Source organism: the organism of the source record quoted next, unplaced genomic scaffold (genome assembly GCF_019419815.1).
Source record: "Pyrus x bretschneideri cultivar Hongxiangsu unplaced genomic scaffold, Pyrus_bretschneideri_v1 Contig6, whole genome shotgun sequence".
Classification (NCBI taxonomy): Eukaryota; Viridiplantae; Streptophyta; class Magnoliopsida; order Rosales; family Rosaceae; genus Pyrus; species Pyrus x bretschneideri.
Window position 1 is genome coordinate 5,268,167 of NW_025999798.1, and position 20,361 is coordinate 5,288,527.

A 20,361-nucleotide genomic window follows, 5' to 3' on the forward strand; every position below is an offset into this window, starting at 1 on the left:
GTAATAAAAATTTCAACGTGTCTATAATGAAAGCAATCATTAGTGAACTCTAACATGCAACGACAACATTAAAACAACAGTATTTCAAACTTATCACGTATTATCATATATTTTAGTTTTCTCATGAAACATTTCATAATTAATTCAAAATCCGTCATCTCATCTCAATTTCACGGAAGTTTTTCTCATGACAACACGCGTTGCCCTACTCCATGCAGCATACAAGTGATGACGACCTACACCAGAAAACAATTATCAATTTGTGAAATGACCACTTGGACCTCCTTTACGAAGACGACTAGTATAGCAGCAGGAAAGTCCAATTCATTTCATATTTTAATATTTGCATTTGCCATAACAAAAACAATGTGACAGTGTATTAGTTGGACCAGTTCTCTCTCTCTCTCTCTCTCTCTCTCTCTCTCTCTTGCTTTTTTTTTATTGTTTGCACCTCGTGGAAGACGTGCGCTCATAAAGCATTCCAGTGCAGCTTAACTCACATTACATGAATCCCGTGCCCTTTAAAGTTGCTCCTCTCTCTCCCGCCCTTGCCATTTAATAAGTCGGTCATCCAATCCAAACCTCCCCAACCCTTACATTCTTCCAGATTCCAAATTCCAAACCAAACTCTTTCAACCAATTCAACAAACACCGTCTAAACATGTCCAGAGCCACTGTCGAGCTCGACTTCTTCGGCATGGACCAGCACCACCGGGAGGCCCCCTCCTACTCCTCCAAATCCCAATTCCAGAAATTCCTCCACCGACCCAGAAGCTTCCGAGGCATTCACACCGCCATGTCCAAGATCAACCCCGAGGCCTTCAAGTCCGTCATCACTTCCGGCAATGCCAGTCCCAGCATTCCAAATCCGAGGAAATCGTTTTCGGTGCCGTCGAGCCCCAAGGTGGAGCAAGTCCTGTTTCCCCGTTTGCCACTCTACGCTCCCACCGCCACTTCCGTTTCCTCTGTCGCGTCTGCAACTTCCGAGAGCCTCCAGGAAACAACGCCGATGACGATTTTCTACAACGGCACCGTCTCTGTTTTCAATGTCCCTCGCGACAAGGTTTGTTCTTCTTCTTCCCCATCTTACTTAATTAACAAAATTTTTTTAATGAGTTGGTAGTTAGTTTCTAATTAGGATTTATTGATGATTGGGTTTTGTTGTGCAGGCGGATAGCATATTGAAACTTGCTTTGGAAGGAAACTCCCGCAAAGCTGCAGAAGCAGCGTTAGCCGTCGATCCAAAACTTGCTCTTCATCCAAGTGAGCAGCAGCAGCAACTTGTGGATCCTCTTAGCGAATGTTAGTCTTTACTTTCCCTAATAATATTTGATAGTTCCTCTGTGAGAAATTTTCTGTTAAAGAGAGGTAAAGTAAGTTGATATATTATATAGGATAATGTTTGTGTTTCTCCCCCACTTAGTACTATAGTCTAGAGGTTTTAGGTTCGGTTCTCGTCAAAAATGAATTTGAATCACAATATTGTTAGCCCATTGTGAGTTTAAGCCCACCCCTCCCCTTAGTGTAGATAATATCGATTGTTCAAAAAAAAAAAAAAAAAATCATCATTGAAAGTGTTTATACTCTTGATCATCATCTAAACATCATATTTGTACAAAAATCATTCGATTTAAATATCATTTAGAAATTCATATGCAGCAAACAAATAAATGGTTCATAATGAGAAAACTAATTGTTATCAAAATCGTGATACGCACGAATGGTTAAACTATTTTCAAATTAAATGGTTTTTTTTTTTTTTTTTTTTTGTAGAAATGATCTTTTGTTGATGATAAAAAGTATGAACAGTTCTTATTATAAAATTCTTATAGTTAAACTACGTTAATCATAAATCGGAGAACAAGTAGGTTCTCATGAGTAGAACACAAGTATTATCCTATTATATTATATATAGTAGTATTACTAGTGATATCCTGCAATTTTAATGCTCAAACACTAACAAGTTAGCATTTTAAGTCACACTGTCCTCACGTATTTTTATTTTTATAAATTGTGCAGATCTACCAATTACTCGTTCTAAGTCATTGCAGAGGTTTCTCGAGAAACGCAAAGAGAGGTAAATTGACGCATGAATTTCTTGTTTTGTATGTTATTTCATGTTTCATCCGAAAATTTTGCTTTGCTCAATCTAAAAATAAGAGTATAAAAATCACTTCTGATAAACTTAAATAACAAGAAGGTTTTGATGATAAAAGAATTTTTCTTCAATGTTATGTAATATTGAATGCTACCCGAATTGTATTCGAAATGAATGGCTGATATTTAGTGTTATTCTTCTTCACTTGTAAGTGAGATATCTTAGGTTCCTCTTCACTTATAAGTGAGAGGTCTCAGGTTCGAATCTCGTGGATGACGAATTCGTTACCAAATTAGGTTGCCCATTGTGTGGTTTCGCCAAACTCTTCATTCCCTTAGTGTAAAAATATCTATGTACTAAAAAAATAGTTATAAAAATAAAATGTAATAGCTAAAACACACGCTACTTTGGATGATATGTAGTATTGAACCCATAATTGAAAAACAATAATAAAAACTAGTTTTAAACTTTGAATCATTATGATTCTGTCTTGTCCTTATCATAAACGCACATAAATCATGTGACACTTAAATAATTTTAATTGTGCACCATACTTAGTCCATGAATAATCAAGTGTGATAAATAAATAGTAAACGTGAAAATAATAACGCGTTTTTTGTTTTGAATATGATATACAGGTTGAATGCGGGTTCTCCTTATGCTGACCAAACCTAATTAACGCGTTTAGACAACCAGCACATGACAAAAGTAGAAGAAGAAGGAGAGGAGACTGTCAGAGAAGACTGATTCCAACCTCCTAGTCTAAGAAAGAAAAAGCACTTATTTTAGTAGAAAACGAAAGATGAGAGCGTATATTGTTTCCTTGTGAAGGATGCAAAAGCACTTGTCGTAAAGTCTCTTTGCACGTTTTAGTGATGGCCCTTGGCTATTTGGGGCATTCATATCTATGCCTGCTTCCTGAAACTTTCATGTGGTCTTTCAAAGTGGAATATTTTTGAGACCATTCTTTTATTTGTAAGCTTTTTTATATTGCTATTATTTAATATACTTATTATTGTTATTAGTCACATATTGTTGAATACTCTATATTTTTTTTTTTTAGTAAATTGTCATTAGCATTTTAAAAATTTTATTCAGCACTCTAAATATTTTATAATTAGAAAAAAAATATGTAGAATAAAAGTTTTGAAATACTGATAACAGTTCCGTTTTTTTATTTGCTATTTTAAAATGGTTTGAATTGAATTTGGCGGAACCGTGTCTCCTGCTTTAGTATCTACTTTGGTTTCCATTGGAATAATACATCTTGTTTGTATTGTGACTTGTACTATAAAGTAATAGAAATCTGAATTCAAATTTTTAAAACGTGTTTGGCTGACGGTGGACCTTACTTTTCACGCACGGCTACCAAAATATGACCAAACTCACCATTATTCATTTGAGAAATAATAAAGGAAATTATCTCAAAGTGAAAATTTTTTTGGATTCTCTATCATTTTATGTTTTGATACAATATTTTATAATATTTATACGAGAATTAATATAAACAATGAGGTAACAATGAGTTCATAAACAATCTCACTTTAAGAGAATCTCCTTACTATTTATCTATTCCTTTTTTTTTTTTTTTTTTTTACCAGAAACCATAGATGGTATTTCATTGGTCTTAGAAACAAATACAAATACAAAAAACTGTTAATTGGGTACAATGTTCTGATGACCATAATTGATGTGGAGTGAAATAGTCTAGACATACAAATTAGAGTAACCTCCTACATGGCTACCATAAACACGAACCTATGAATACAAACATACAAGCCGTCACCTGTGCAAACATGTCACTAAAACGATAGACGCAACAATAATATTCCTGCAACACACTATTCATTACTAAATTACGAGGCAACATAAAATCATTATACAAAAGCGAGACCATGTAGAATTATTATTGAAAAACGAAACAACATAACTCAACCGCTCAATAAACTCACAGATCGGCCCGGCTCGTCTCTGTGGATGAACAAAGAGGCCACCAACTCACCATTATTCCTTACCTACAATAAAAAGTATAAAAATTTGTACTTGGCTTTGGCACTTCTTCTGGTTGAGACCTGCATTGCCAAATTTATTAAACAGTATTTGAATTAGGTGAAGAGCATTTAAATTACTTTTGACTGTTGACTTTCCCCATTTTTTGCAAAATAATTTTTCATACGTTTACTAGTTGTGGAATAAATAAGGGAAAACATAATTTACATTTTAAACTCTGGAATCCAATATTGGGTGGTCCCAATATAAATGCTCCAAAAAATATTGGACGAAATCAGTGTTATAAAAATCGGCCTAAGAGCTAGGCGGTGAAGATCCGTCCTAATTTAGGGCAAATAGTTTCAAAAAATTGGTCTGGAGCTAGGTTGTCCTAGGCGGTCCTAGGCGGCACCTAGGTGGTCCTAAACGGATTTGGTTTTTTTATTTTTATTAATTGTGTGTGTTTTTTATTTTATTTTTAGTTTCATGGTGGTATACTTGTGGAAATGGTGTACCTAATTTGCAAATGATGGATTGACTACAAGTTCATCCAATTGTGAAATGAATTGGAGAACTTTTGAGAGGATACTTACAAAACAAAGAAATAAACTAGATACAACAACGTTAAATAGTTTAGTCTATGTCCAATCCAATGCAAGGATCATGAACAAGAAGAATTTAATTTATCATCCAAGAATATTCCTCATTATGATTATATGCTTACTATTTTTTTAATATTGAACTTGTTGGATGGATGTAATTTGTGTATTTTTCTACTTCTATTTTTGCATTTTGTCATTCTTTTATTATCCATACAAGTATAGTTTTTTTTTTTTAAGTGTAAATAGACACTTATTTACAAGATATATAATAAATTTACATAAATCCATCTGGGGCCGCCTAGGTGCTAGGCCCCTGCCCACCACCCGATTAGCGCCTAACGTTTTTTTAGAACATTGGACGAAATATAACTTTGAAAAATTAAATGATAAATTACAATTTTTCATTCATAATATGTGTACAAACAACATTACAAGCTATAAAGACTAAATTTGTCTATGACGAGGTTTTATATTCTAATGATTTTCGCTTGTAATATCGTTTCATACTCCTAATTTCTACGCATATCAACATTACAATATAAATGAACTAACCAACACATGATCCAAACAATATAAAAAAATCATAACAAATTAACAATAACTATAATTTAATATTCTCCGTGATTAATTTAGACTAAAATGAAAAATTTACTTAAATTTAAAAATGAAGAGATTAAATGGTGGTGGAGAAAAGACAGCTGACTGGTTGTCCGTGGACCTGTTTGTGGAGGAAGGGTATGGAATCGGGGAATAGGATATCCAATTAGGGTTGTTAGTATTGGAATTGGAAAAGTCAAATCTCTTTGAAAGTTTGAATCTTTTTTAATTTTTTTTAATAAAAAATGGTAAAAACTATATATCAAAGAATGGGCTTTAGTATAGGCTCAAAGGAGGGTGTCCCTTCAAACCATTTAACCGAACGCACCGTTTTACTTAAATGACTCGGCTCAAAACTATTTAGTCTTCTTCTTCCTCCGGTTTTCAGAATGCAGAATACCAAAAACGCTGTGCAACCACACTCCTCCCCCTCCGCTACATGCCTAGACTTGGGTGGTCCTCGAAGGCCCTCGCTACCACTTAATCGAACTTCCAGGTGGTTCCGAGATCATATGGGTCCCTTAATAGATCCATCCCTGGTATTTGAATTAGGTGAAGAGCATTTAAATTACTTTGACTGTTGACTTTCCCCTTTTTTTGCAAAATAAGTTTTGATACGTTTACTAGTTGTGGAATAAATAAGGGAAAGCATAATTTACATTTTAAACTTCGGAATCCAATATCCTAAAAAGAAATCATAAATCAAATAGTTGATCTAGTTCACATTTGTTCATTCCGTTCTTGATTCATGATTTCCCTCATAATTGCCATAGTTATTATTGGAATAACTTTCCTACAACATGTTGTATATTTCCATATATCCATGTAAAAGAGACAGAGAGAAATGAAAGCATATGAATGTTTTTTCGATCATGGGGATGATCAATGGTGCCATAACATTAAGAGGAAAACAAAACTCGTTATATTATTATGCGGTTTTCAAACATGTTGCGCAAAGACAATCGAGAGACGGCATCCGTGACAATTAACAAACCTTCTCCTCGAGAAACAGAGGGTGTGGAAGTCCTGTCCAAACTGGTCAGGCCTTGGTTCGATTTTGATACATGCATCTGGTTTGGCATAAGTGGGAGTATATGTTTTAAATGTTTTTAGTATTTTAGGTTGGTAACAGTAAGACCAGGTGGCTATTAGTTTGACTGTGTGTCAAAGTTAACTAAACAACTGAGTTTCCCTAGTTCATGTCCTCTATAATGATGGGCTTCTTTGCCCTCCCTAGGTCTTTATTTTGTAGTGTGAAGGGGTGATGTTTTTAGCATTAAATGCGGCGTCGATGAATCATGTACCCCCTTACACTACTTGGTCTTTTATGCTTTACATTGGCTGTTTGCCTCTTTGTAAGCTTTCTATGTATCTTTTTAACATATTTACCCTGGTAATGAAGTATCCAGTTCACAAAAAAAAAAAAAAAAAAAAAAAAAAAAAACAACTGAGCTTCCACAATATTCTCTGAAATTGGACCTCCGAACAGATATGAAGTAAGGTGAATGAATTTAGAGATGGTGAGTGAAAGAATAAGGAGTGAAAAGGGGGTGTTGGACAAGTGGGTTAAGTGAGAACCCAATAACGTGCAAGAGAAACGAAATTATTGGGCATTGCCCACGGGCCCAAGATTTATAGAAATGACACTTGTAATATCCCATGAATCATCATCATTATATAGAGGAATGCCTTGCGATTGAAGAAAATTCATGGTCAAACACACAATCCGGAGCGGTATCTTAAACAAATAACAAAATAACGTGTGAAAAAGTAAAGACACATAGCGTTGTGTTATTAGCTGTTTCAAGCTTGGATATGACACTGCTGCGGACAGATGAGCTCCCAACCAATGTTGGGGAGATCATCAACGTTCACACAATAATCTATATGCGATATTAACTTTCATAATGTACAGATATGAGATGCGTTCAGTTAACTTTCAAAATGTACAATCAGAGCATAGATTTCAATTTCGAGTCTTTTTGATGTACACGTATTCAATGTCAAGTTACCTGGTGAATTGACACCTTTCACTACTCCAAATTTACAGGTAATGGAATGTTTGCTAGCTTTTTTCAATGATTCTAATTTCTATTGAATGTGGTACTATTTACAGATAGTTGAGCACTCGTGATTCGATTTGGGCACTAAATGATAATGAAAAACAGTTGTATAAGTTATACATGTGATAACTTGTCCTCCTTTGATGCTTACATTTTTTTTTCACATTTCTATCACTTGTAAATTAATTATTACGAATTTTTATTGTAATTTGATATTTCTTAAAAAATATCAAAGCACATTAAGATTTCATAATAATTCATTTACAAGTGATAGAAATGTGATAAAATATAAATGCTTGTGATTGCATCATTCACGCTTTGACCATGATTACATTGTTGTTTGGATTTTATGACCGTCGAAACTCTCGTGAACAATGTTTTTAGGGGAGTAATTATTTAATAAAAATCATAATAATTAACGTAAAGGCAGGAAAAATATAAAGAAATTATGGCAACGTTTGGGATCACATAATGTACAATTTGACAAATGTTAGATCGTCATATGGATTTTTCAAACCCTCCACACCCTCATGAATAGTGTTTTCCTATGACTTAAAAAAATAGAAAAAATTGTAATAATAAGTTTAACTCATAAAAAATATTAAAACATTTATGGAAGCGCTCGTAATAACAAGGCATACAAATTTTTGGAATGAGTCAAATCCAAAATTGGACACCACAATCCATAAACCATAGTGACAAACTCTAACTGTCTGATTGTAGTTTATGTCTACGCTTTAATTTTTCATCATCGAAAACCGTTATTTGGAGTTTCTTTTTGAAAACATGATCTTGTAGTGTATTGAAAAAAAAGAACTGTTTGGATCATTGACATCACGTTTTGATTTTTAAGATCAATGCAAATATTGTCTGACTTTCTTGACACTGTAGAACATGGAGCAATATTTGCACCAACCTTAAACAGAGCCCACCAGCTTTTCTTTTTTGTCAACAAATTAAGTCCATAAGATGATGACGTGTAGCCGTTTAATTTATTTTTATTTCATAACAAGTTGACACGATCATCCATAGGTTAGGTCAATGTTTATTTACGAAATACAATAGTGATGTGTTATCTTTGGAAAATATATTTGTAGTTTTTAGCTTACACTTCATTTTTTTATGTACAACTTTTGATCAATTTCTTTTGGGCATTTGTTACGTAATGTATTTTAATGGGGTGTGCTATCCATACACTCATTTTTATTTTGCATACACTCCTCTCAATTTTCGACCATCAAATCGAATGATTTAAAAAAATCAAATGACAGAAATTAACAATGAGTGTGTGAATAGCATCCCCCTTTTACATAAGTTCTTTTGGTATCATAAGAATCCTTATACTTGACGTTATTTGGTTACATTCTTTATAGTTTGGAGTTTTGTTGTCAATATTTTGAGTTAGTTTAGTATTTGGACTTGATTTTACACTATCGACTCGAGCAATCGAGGCCGTAGAATGGGTAAAATTATGAGTCGTTGGATTGAAAGAAGATTGAGATGATTGATCAATAATTTGTCTAGATATTATTATGCTTTTAATAATCATGATGTTATCTGAGGAATTATTGAAAGTTAAGGAGTCCAAAAGATTGAAATGCTATCGGATCAGAAGATTGAAGATAAGGCTCGGCTGGTTGTGGAGATTCTATCCTAATGCATGTTTTTTGGGTTGGCAAATGGATATTAATTGGCAGAAAGATTAATGCATGCATGGAGGAAGAGTTGAAATGAAGGAGGACTTTTTTTTTTAATCTCTTTATGTGGATCTGCTTGGGATATACCACATCAGGAGAAGCCGCAAGTGAAGAGTCGTGCATGGTAATGACTGGCATTAGGATAGCATCAAATTTGTTTGGATTAGGTCACAGCATGATAATTCACTATTATTATGCATGGCACTTGGATTGGACCATTAGTTTGGATTGCCTCCAAATAATGGTAGGCGTTGATTGGTTTTAATGCAATTGCATGCATTATATCCACTGGTGATGCATTATCATATTTTTTTTTTAAAAAAAAAAAACCAAATCGATGGGATTTCATGCATTATCACATCCCAAAAAAGAGCGGGAGTGCCTACATGAGGGATTATCTAATATTCTTAGGAATATTACTTCTACATGCGGGATACTCGTGGCAAGCAACATGCAATGAAATGTACTGGCATTATAAGTATCAGAGTATTAGCATCATCTAAAGGCCCTTCTAATTCAACACACAAACTGCCTTGTGCAAACTCTCACTTTACACAAAACCTCTCAACAACCTTGAAATTTTTATTTTCTTTTTCCCACCGACTCATCTTTAGTTTGGATAAACAGCACTGTGAAGGCAACTGGCATTATCTTCAGTTTGGATAAACAACACTGGAGCCGTAGAATCAGCCGATCAAGGAGCACCTTTAGTTTGGATAAACAGCACTGCTTCTCGGCCAACTGATTACCTATCCAAGTCTCGATCGACAAGGATTTTCGAGTCTTTGTTGGTAGAGGTCATCTCATCAGCCTTTTCGACGAAGTGAGGTATTACCAAGTTACTACATTTGGCACATTGAAAGCCGAATCTGATATTGAACTTCGCAAAACTAGCAGCCTTGTCTTCAGGTTCTAGAACCCGAAGGTCGAGACGTGTTGCTTTCTCGGCCATAGTCGCAAGATCAAGAAGTCAGCAGCGCGCTCAACGCAACATCAACACATTTTACTCCCTGGCCGAGCTTGGCTGACGAGTTGGAACGCCACACACACAACCGAAAGACGTAGTTAGCTTATTAATTATTCGGCCTGCGTGTCACGTAAGCTTGGTAGTTTTTAAAATCAACATTTAGATAAAATAATTTTACATATTTCTAACACGTTAAAACACGACACGTTGAAATTCTTTAGGAATGAATGGACCCAATTATTATTGTCCCCATACATAAAATACAAGGAACAATATTTTTGCTTGGATCTGCGAGCCATACTCAGTGGGTTAGCTAGTTCATCATAAAATCAAATGATATGTGACTTACACACTCCTAAACTGCAATCTAAACCTTGGGGTCAACGACAACCCTCTTTCTTTCGTATTTTTCTCCTTCAGGCCTTAACCCGTGCCTCTCCCTTCCAAATCTCTTCACCCACTGTTTTGGAGCAACTCTCCATAGTTTAATGGACTTCTATCCCAAATTCTCCTCTTAGCTTTCTTTGTGGTGGGTCCAAATCACCTTCACGGCTTAGTTGTAGTTTGTGTTTGTTTGTGCCGCTAGAGGTTGTGGAGTCACTTTCGTGATGGCTTTGTGTGTTCTTTGGTCTTGGATCTGCCATGCTGATCTATTGTAGCAGATTTGCACGGCTAGTTCTTATGTTTTGTGTTGTTTATGTTGTCCATGTAGGGGACTTATTATGATTATTTGTTGTGTTTTACTCTCTTCAGATCAAGGATTTGGTCACTGAAGAAATACACTCATTTTGGCATCCTTTTTATAATCGTGTTTTTATTTTTAATGAAACATTGCTATTGCTTTGGATTAAAAAAAAAAAAATTAGTGAGTAGATACTATACATTGAGATGAATCAAACACGTTAAAATTTCAGTGGTTATTATAAGAAAAGGTCCCCAGCTGTTGGTTCTGCTGCGTGATCGATCGGTGACATATAAAAAGTAATGAAAGGAGGACCTTCCACACTTCAAAACACTTTCTTCTTTTGACGTAAGGGGTAATGTTCCATATTGGAACACTTTCTTCTTTTGACATAAGGGGTGAATTTGATGGGGATTTGAGCTGTAAGAGTGAATGTTCATAATCAATTGTGTGTGATGTCAATATGCTATTTTTAGCTAATAATACTTGTGCTCACTCAATTTCTGCACCTTACTGTTAATCTAATTGTGATGGATATGTTTTAACTGTACAAATGACGTAATCAAGGTTGTTTATTTTTTTAATCACATGATTTGAAACATAGCAATGTGTACTCGCTCTTTGGCAACCAAATTTAAATTATCTTCCATGTAGCCTAGAATAGTTTAAGCCATCACTTTGTCAAATCTTTTAATCATCCCTATATCCCAAACAAATGAACAATTTGATCATGATAATCGTAGTTTGTAATACTTGAATTGTTCCATGTATTTGTGTATGTGAACATTAATTTGATTGATTTTTCGTAGCAATGATTTTATTTTTGTCAAACAATAGATTTTAGCAATTATCTTTCAATTTAGTTTTAAAAAAGAATAGTTTTGTTTATAACATTTTCACTAAGTTAAAATACATTGTTCATAACATAATGAGTATGTACATTCATAAAATAAGAAAAATATGACACAATATTTTTTGCTCCTAACGCTATTTGTTAATTATGTTTGATTTATCCAATCTGATTACTAGAAACTAAGATAAGTGTATAAGAAACTAAAAGAGGTGTGCGAAAATCATATCCCTAAAATAATTGCAAGCATTGTTTTTTTCTTTTTAATTTCCCAAAAAAACAAAGGAGAAATGATTAGTCAATATCAAATATCTCAAAACGAGTTAAACAGAGTGACATGGAAAAAATGTTGATGTTGCCTGTTACATTGAGGAATCAGAATCAAAAGATAGTTCTCGACGGTGGATGGCAAAACTGAACGTGGTCTACAAAACTGAACACCACCTTTGACAATGCAAATATCTTGTACTGGGTATATAAGTATTTGAGAGATGTCTTTCTATGTAAGTATCTTTTACTTGGTATAAAAAGAAGGCATTTCCAATATTATGGTGTAAATGCGAAGCTACAACCATCTTTAACTGTCTTATTTCGTGTTCATATTCCAATAGGGAGGAGGAAATGAGTTGTAAATATAACATTTGGAATGAGTTGCTAAAAAATTGTATAGCATCTTCAAGTGGGGACTCTCTCTCCCATTTGAGCCAAAAGAACTCTTTATATCACCATTTTTCTGTATTAAGGCGAATCTAGCTTCTTCTATTAAACATGATTTTGCATCATAAAAGCACTTTTAGAAAGCACTTAAGTTTGTAATAAAGTTTCAATGTGTTTATAACGAAAGTAACCATAAACAAACTCTAACATGAAATAGGGATACTAAAGCAGTAGTATCCCAAACCTATCACATATTCTTATATAATTTAACTTTCTCACGTAATATTACTTAGTTGTTTTGACACCGGTCATCTCATCTCAATTTCACAGAAGCTTATCTCTTGACAACAGGTTTTTTTTTTTTTTTTTTTTTTTTTGGTGAACTGGATACTTCAATACCAGGGCAAAGATGCCAAAAGATACATAGAAGGCCTACACGGAGGGAAACAACCAAATTAAAGCAAAAAACACCAAGAAACCAAACGTCACCCTCACACTACCAAGAAAATGACCTAAGGAGGGCAGGGAAACCCAACATTACAAAAGACAAATACAAGTTCATTACGAACAGAACAAGCACAAAATAACAGAAGGGACCCTTCAAACAAATAAAAATTGGAGCCCATAACAGAAAACAGAAAATACAAAGAAACCTAACAACTTCTTCAATCTTTCTGCATGCACCGCCTCCAGCACCCCAAGCACCAAAAAGGAGACCGAAGTCTTGACATGTAAAGAAGAGACCGAAGCCTCGACATGAGATCTGTAGAAGATGGAAATTTTGATGTGTTATATTTCATAATGGAACTAGATACAACAGAAAAAAAAATATAGAAGGAAGGATTAGGGAGAACAACACTCAGCCCGATAATCACTCTTAATCTATTTACAATATCTAGGAGAACAAGACTCCTTAATTTAAGGTTAATAACAACACAAGTAAACACATTGGACAAAAGACTATACCCTAGCTTTGTTGCACTTTGAGTAAAACTCTAAACCCTGGTTGACTAAACGATTAGACTTGTGTCAATGAGATTCCTGATAGCCTTCAATCTTTCAATCTTCCAACATTGTGTCAACGGGATTCCCAATAGCCTCCAATCTTTCAATCTTCCAACACTCCCCCTCAAGCTAGATCAAGGGGATTCCTTGAGCCATGCTTGTAAATAATGCGCAGAAACTTAACAGTAGGGAAAAACTTGGTAAAAATGTCAGCCAATTGATCACGGCTGCGAGTATAATGAGTGTTTATGATTTTGGATTGGGCTTGTGCTCAAATAGTTGCAATCCACTTCAATATGCTTCTTTCTCTCGTGGAAAACAGGATTGGAAGCAATATGCATGGCAGCTTGATTGTCACAGAACATAGACATAGGTTCATTGCTAGGAAACCCTAGATCAAACAGAAGGCTTTTCAGCGAAATAAGCTCACAAGTAGCGGAAGCCATAGCTCAATACTCAGCCTCTGCACTGGATCGAGCTACAACACTTTGTTTTTTGCTTCGCCATGTTACCAAATTGCCACCTACAAAGAACCCTCTGCCAACACTTTGTTTTTTGCTTCGCCATGTTACCAAATCAGCATCTATGTAATCCATGATGGCGGTGTTGTCATTCTCTTTCACTAAGAGCCCTCTACCAACAAACCCCTTGAGATAATGAAGAATTCTCTTAACAATTTGCATATGCATTAATGTAGGAGCATGCATAAATTGGCTCACGATACTCACAGCATAGGAGATATCAGGACGCGTGATTATGAGATAAATAAGCTTTTCTACCAACCTTTGATACTCAATGACATTGGAAAAAGCTTCACTGTGATCATTGACTTGTAGTTTACTATCCAGAGTAGCTAGTGTGTGCATGTTTGCAATCCATTAAGTCAAATTCCTTCAAGAGATTAAGGATGTATTTCCTTTGATTGAGAAATGGGCCTTTTTGTGATGTGGCAAGCTCAATACCGAGGAAATATTTGAGATTTCCCAAGTCCTTGAGTGCAAAGTTGCTTTGAAGAGCAAGCTTGAGAAAATGAACTTCTTCAATGTTGTCACTTGTCACTATGAGATCATCAACATAGATTAAAATAATTAACTTCCCAACTGAACCAACACGAACAAAAAGTAAGGAGTCAGCACTGCTTCTTTGAAAACCAAACTTTTCAAGAACTGAGCTCAGTTTTGCATACCATGCATGTGGAGATTGTTTCAATCCATAAATGGATTTATGTAGTTTACAAAACATGTCAGGATCATGAGATTGAGGATGACCTAGTGGTAGTTTCATGCACACTTCCTCCTCTAATTCACCATGTAAAAAAAGGTTCTTCACATGGCCAAGTTTGATTCACAGCAACCGACAATAGAACCCTTACAGTGTTCATTTTGGTGACTAGAGTGAAGGTTTCCTTGTAATCCAAGCCATAGGTCTAAGAAAACCACAAGCCACCAAACGAGCCTTGTGTCCTTCAATAGTCTCATATGTGTTGAACTTTGTTTTGTACACCCAACGACTACCTACTGTTTTCTTCCCCTTGGGAAGTTTAACTACACTTCAGGTTCTATTGTCATGAAGGGCTTGCCGTTCATCCCTTATCGCACTTCGCCCAATTTCAAGTTCATTTCCTTCTTGAAATGTTTATGGTTCATGAGTACTATCCTAGGTACTAAGGAAGTATGAGAGGGTGAAAATTGCTTATAAGAAACAAAATCTATGAGAGAATACCTAGAAGTATAAGTGACATAATCATGTAGTCGAAGTGGGGGCTGTTGAACGTCGAATTAGGACTTGAGGTTCAGGATATGTGGCTTGAGAAGATGTGGCTTGAGAAGATGATAACTTTGGAGGTAAGGTTGAAATGCCATGTGATGTGGGACTTTCTTGGTAGTAAGGGACACTGGGCAAAGGAAACATGTCACTTAAAAACTCCCCCTGACCTTCATCACTCAATTTCTTTAAGAAGTAAAGAATGTTTTCATCAAACCTAACATCCCTTGAGACCATAAGTATTCTTGTGGTTGGATTGTAACAGTTGTAACCTTTCTGGGTGGATGAATAACCCATGAAGACATATTTAGTTGCTCTGAGATCAAGCTTATCACGATGGAGAGATTGATTGTGAACAAAGCAAGCAGAACCAAAAACTCTCAAGTGTGAGAGGTCAACTTTTATGTCTTTCAACACTTCATATGGAGACTTGAAACCTAGTGCTTTACTAGGAAATCTATTAATAAGATAAATGGTTGTAAGTACTCATTGTGACCAAAATTTCTTTGGCACATTCATATGAAACATGAGTCATCTTGTCTTCTTAATAAGGTCTCTATTTTTTTTCTTTTGGCAATGCCATTTTGTTAGGGCGTGCCAACACATGTGGTTTGATGCAGAATGCCATGAATACTCAGATATTGAGACATGTTATGGGATATGTACTTATTACCGTTGTCGGATCTTAATATATGAATTTTTTATGCAATTTGAGTACTAACCAGTTTATGAAAATCTTGAAAAACATTTGGAAGTTCACTCTTAAATTTCAAAAGATACAACCAAGTTATCCTTGTAAAATCATTAACAAAGGTTACAAAGTGCCTATATCCATCAAAAGACTTTAGTATTGGACCCCAAATGTTTGAGTGAATGATTTCAAAAGGATGACTAGCTTTAGAAGTGGAAGAATCAAAGGGCAACCTAGCAAACTTAGACAAACGACAAATATCATAGTGTAACTTGTCTTTACATAGTCTTGGAAATAGAAAAGACACCAATTTCTCAGAAGGATGTGCCAAACATTGGTGCCAAAGTTACTGATCTTGAGAAACACTTGAATTGACTTGAAAAAACTTGGAATCCTTGGTGTCTTTAGCTAGGTTGTAGAGACCATTCAAAAAGAAACCTTCACCAATCATTCTCTTGGTGATGATGTCTTGAAAAATAACATTGTGAGGGGAGAAAATGGCTAGACAGTTTAGAGAATTAGTGATGGTTCCCACTGATAAAAGTTGAAAAGGAAAAGAAGGAATGTAAAGAGCTATTGACTCTATGTGTTTTGAATGTAAGTTGACATTTCCCTTTCCTACAACTAAGGCACTTTTACCATTAGCTACTAACATTGGAGAAGATTTTGACAATTTTTTAAAAATATGCAAGTTAGGGTTTTGATGTGATCCGTGGCTCCTAAGTCTATGATCCAATAATCATACTCATTACTGGCATTTAGGGCAGTGAAGAAGGCACTTGAAATACCTGGGATATCTTTATGCGAAACATGATCATGTTCAGCCAAGAAACCAACAATCTTCCAAGTAGAGATGTGTGATTCTTCTCTTCAGCTACATGAGCTTCATCTCCATTGTTATGCACCTGTTTGTTGTGGAGGTATGTTGCAAATTCATTAATTAGTGCAGCAGGATTGGCAGTGAAGTTCACCATTCCCTCAGTAAAAAAAGGTAGCAACATGATTGGCTTTGTAAGCATTGTTGTTCAGGTTTCTCTATAAACTCTTTGTCTCCTTCAAGAACTTGGGCTTCAACTCTGGATAAAGAGTCCAACATTTGTCTCTTGTATGCCCCAAGTGTGTCATAGTAGTTGCACTTCAAATCAGATCTTTTCCCTTGTAAACTTTGCCCTTAAATAGATTGTTGCTAAAGACATAAGCCCTAGTTTCAGGGATAATGGCTTTAGTCTCTTGGCTCATGACTTTCTTCTTTTACTTCTTCCCTTTGGATGATGGCACAAACACTAGTGAAGGAGGAAAGCTCAGCATTCTTAAAACGTGGCTTCTGAGATCCTCAAATTATGGACCTAAGCTTGCAAAGAACTGAAAGATCTTGTATTCTTCAGCTTTCTTGGTCAACACAGTGGTATCTAAGGTGTGAGGACGATAAACATCGATCTCATTCCACATGCTTGTAAGGCTGCCAAGGTGTTGAACAAAGGTTTTTCCCCCTTGTTGTAGGCTCGAGATATCTTTCTTAAGCTGGAAGACACGTGCAACATTATTTTGATTTCCATACATCTTTTTAACTTGCTTCCAAAGATGTATATATGACTCAAAATAGCTAAAAATTTCAGCAATCCTACACTCCATGGAGTTGAGCGACCAAGACATGACCAACTGGTCTTTACATAGCCACGACTCATAGGCGGGAGAAGTCACTGCAGGAACTTCGATGGCATCATTTACATAGCCTAGCTTTGATCTCCCTCCAAATGCAAGAGAAATAGCATGAGTTTAGGGAAAGTAGTTGAATTCATTCAACAAGACAGAATTGAGACGTTGATTATGGTTGATCTCAACTTGGGGCTGAAGCAGCCAGCAAGCTTTCAGCTTCAAAGGAGTTTTCTTCAGCCATCTTGGCTTAAAGTGAAAGGGACTCAGCGGAAACAGACAACAGAGACATAAATTTAGGGTTCCTGCTCTGATACCATATTAAATTTTTTATGTGTATTTCATAATGGAACCAGATACAACAGAAAACATATATAGGAGGAAGGATTAAGGAGAACAAGGTGCGATTTTTTTTTTTTTTCTTCCCCTTCTTAATTATTAGCTAAATTTTTGTTTAATTAGTCGGTACCTGGTTTCTCATTGTGATTTATTAAATGATTGAGTTTTGTTGTGCAGGCGGATAACGTACTGAACCTTGCTTCAGAATGAAACTCCGGCAAAGGGCAAAGCTGCAGAAGCGGCGTTAGCCATTGACGCACAACTTACTCCTCGTCCAAGCGGGCAGCAGCAGAAGCAGCTTATGGATCCATGCTAGTCTCACTTTCCCTAAACAAGTTAGTATTTTAAGCAAGTGTCCTTACGTATTTTATTTTTATGAATTGTGCAGATCTGCCAATTTCTCGTTCTCTTTCATTGAAAAGGTTTCTCGAGAAACGCAAAGAGAGGTAAATCCACACACGAATTTCTTGTTTTGTATGTTTTAAACAAGTATAAGCACTTAGTAAATCTGAAAATAATAATCCATCTTTGGTTTTGGATATGATTTACAGGTTCATGTAGAAGAAGGAGACGAGACACTGTGACTCGTATGCTTGCCAAATATTATTCAATCAATTATTATTTTTAATTTATTAGGATTCTTTTACTTTGAAGTTCGTAGCTGTTGATGATCATATGGCAATGTGGTCGAGGACGAAGAGCTTGGCAAGAAAGTTCGTAGCTTTTTTTGTTGTTATTTCAACTTTGCCACTTTTGCTTCGCTGTCAAACGGAGAGCAGAATGGTGACGCGTGGATCTTCCCGGCTTCTTCTCCTCTGCCTCTTCGCCTCATCTGGCAAACCATCGTCATCTTCAACTCTGTTGCTCACAATTAGCAAACAAATATTCGAAACCTCAACCAATAAATCGAAGAAAACCTAAAACCCTCAAATCAGCAAAGCGAATTCCCACACGTATCCGAACTTCGAAACAGACAAATCAATTTCAAGTGTTAAGCGGCTAGGTTCTAGGTCATCTAATTCTGGCGAGCTGTTTTCGTACGAACGCCGGCGAACCGTACGGTGTCGCCGTCTTGCCTTGGACTTTCAGTTTCGAATTCCAATTTAAGGTATGAGTGGGTTTCAAATTTATTTAGACAAGATTTTTAACAATCCAAGTGAACATCGAAGCAGCTATCCATCCATGAAGCAGAGTGGGTAGGATCAATTGCTCCTTTTACAAATTGTAATCACTGCCAATTTTCCCACTTGTACAAACTTATTTCTACAAGAATTTTTTTTTGTTTTGATCTCATTTTTCTCTGTTTAGCAGTCAATGAATGCAGACTCCAAACGCTACTCCATCACTTTGTTTCTCGGCGATGGCATTGGCCCCAAATTCATCTCCGTCGCCAAGAACGTCCTCAACATCTCGCCGCCTCCATCGATGGTTGCTTTTAATTTCGCTTCCGTTTTCTTTTCTTTCTTTTTTTTTTTTCTCAATTTTATTTCGATTTTACCTATTTGGTGTCTGAGAAACGGTGGGAAAATTGAATAAGGAAAGTCTTTTAATTTTCCCACATTGTATCTGGGTTAATGTTTAACATTTTGAGCTGCTCTGCGTGTTGTATAATCGAGTTATTTTGCTGGGAAATTAGTAATTTTATAACATTTGGGTATTTTTCATGAATATGTTGCATGTGTGCCCTGACTGCTTTCCACTTAATCAGCTCAGTCGTTATCTTCTTCTTCTTCTTCTTCTTCTTCTTCGCACAACTCCCTCATCTTCTTTTTCTTCGTACAGCAGCTTCACTTGAAAAAATCATCTCTCTCAACACACGACGCACGAAGGTGAGCTATTCTAGGTTTCGGTTCATATTCAATTATCCCCAATTTCAAAATTTTAATTTTAGGTAATTGATTCATATCCATGTTGCATTTTTTTCTTCCTGATGGTCATCTGAGGCTGTACGAACTGGAATTGTTGTGGATAAGCTGGAATTTGGTCAAATTTGGGTAACAAGTGTGAAACTCTGATACTAAATTTACTAACTTGGTTGCCGTCGATATTTCCATTGCCGAATTGATCCATTTGAATCGTGCAAGTCGTTCCCAATTGCAGACATGTGCTAAATTGATATGTCTGTAGTATGTGTATGTATACATGTATATGAATACGAGCCGTGGCTAATACATCCACTCAAAATGGTTTTGTAGTCAACACAACCTTCATGTACGGCCTTTTTAAAATGAGGGTGGATTACTTCTTCTCTATGTCACTACACTAGCTACACCCAATCCTGGATTTCTTGAGTAGCAACAATAGTCTTCGTATATAATACACTTATAGCAACCACGGAGTCCTGCAGTGGGTCTCTCGATTTTCAACGAAATTAAGTTGATTTACTATTTTACTGCCTCTTCTTCTTCTTCTTTTTATTGTTTTTTATTTTTTATTTGTTGTTGTTTGAATGCAATGAAATTTTCAATTTTGGTGTGGAGATTTTGAGTGGTGGAGGACATCACGTTATTTGATTACATTCCATTCTAATTTGTTGTTTTGGGAAATACGGTGATTTGTTTATCATTACTTAATAGAATAAGTAGTTCGTCTTATGTATACTAAAATACTATTTTGGTATGCAATTTAACAAAGCATAAAAATTGAAATGGGTAGTCCGTATTGGTATCAGTCTTATTCTCATGTTCTAATCTTTCCATTTTTTCAA

General features: G+C 35.6%; 1 protein-coding gene across 1 annotated transcript; it reads left to right on the forward strand.

Moving 5' to 3' along the window:
- Window positions 1-488: 488 nt before the first annotated feature.
- LOC103929049 (protein TIFY 9) lies at window positions 489-3,122 on the forward strand. The gene is made up of 4 exons (XM_009338198.3): window positions 489-1,063; window positions 1,170-1,302; window positions 2,020-2,077; window positions 2,737-3,122. Exons 1-4 carry the CDS (start codon window positions 662-664, stop codon window positions 2,771-2,773), a joined length of 630 nt encoding a protein of 209 aa, XP_009336473.1. The 5' UTR covers window positions 489-661; the 3' UTR covers window positions 2,774-3,122.
- The last annotated feature ends 17,239 nt before the right edge of the window (window positions 3,123-20,361 follow it).

What these genes read in the sequence shown, in the direction of transcription:
- LOC103929049 (XM_009338198.3), top strand. Translation starts at nt 662, where the DNA reads ATGTCCAGAGCCACTGTCGAGCTCGACTTCTTCGGCATGGACCAGCAC. An exon ending in TGTGGATCCTCTTAGCGAAT is followed by an intron (nt 1,303 to 2,019) that starts GTTAGTCTTTAC and finishes TAAATTGTGCAG; the next exon opens with ATCTACCAATTACTCGTTCT. An exon ending in CTCGAGAAACGCAAAGAGAG is followed by an intron (nt 2,078 to 2,736) that starts GTAAATTGACGC and finishes TATGATATACAG; the next exon opens with GTTGAATGCGGGTTCTCCTT.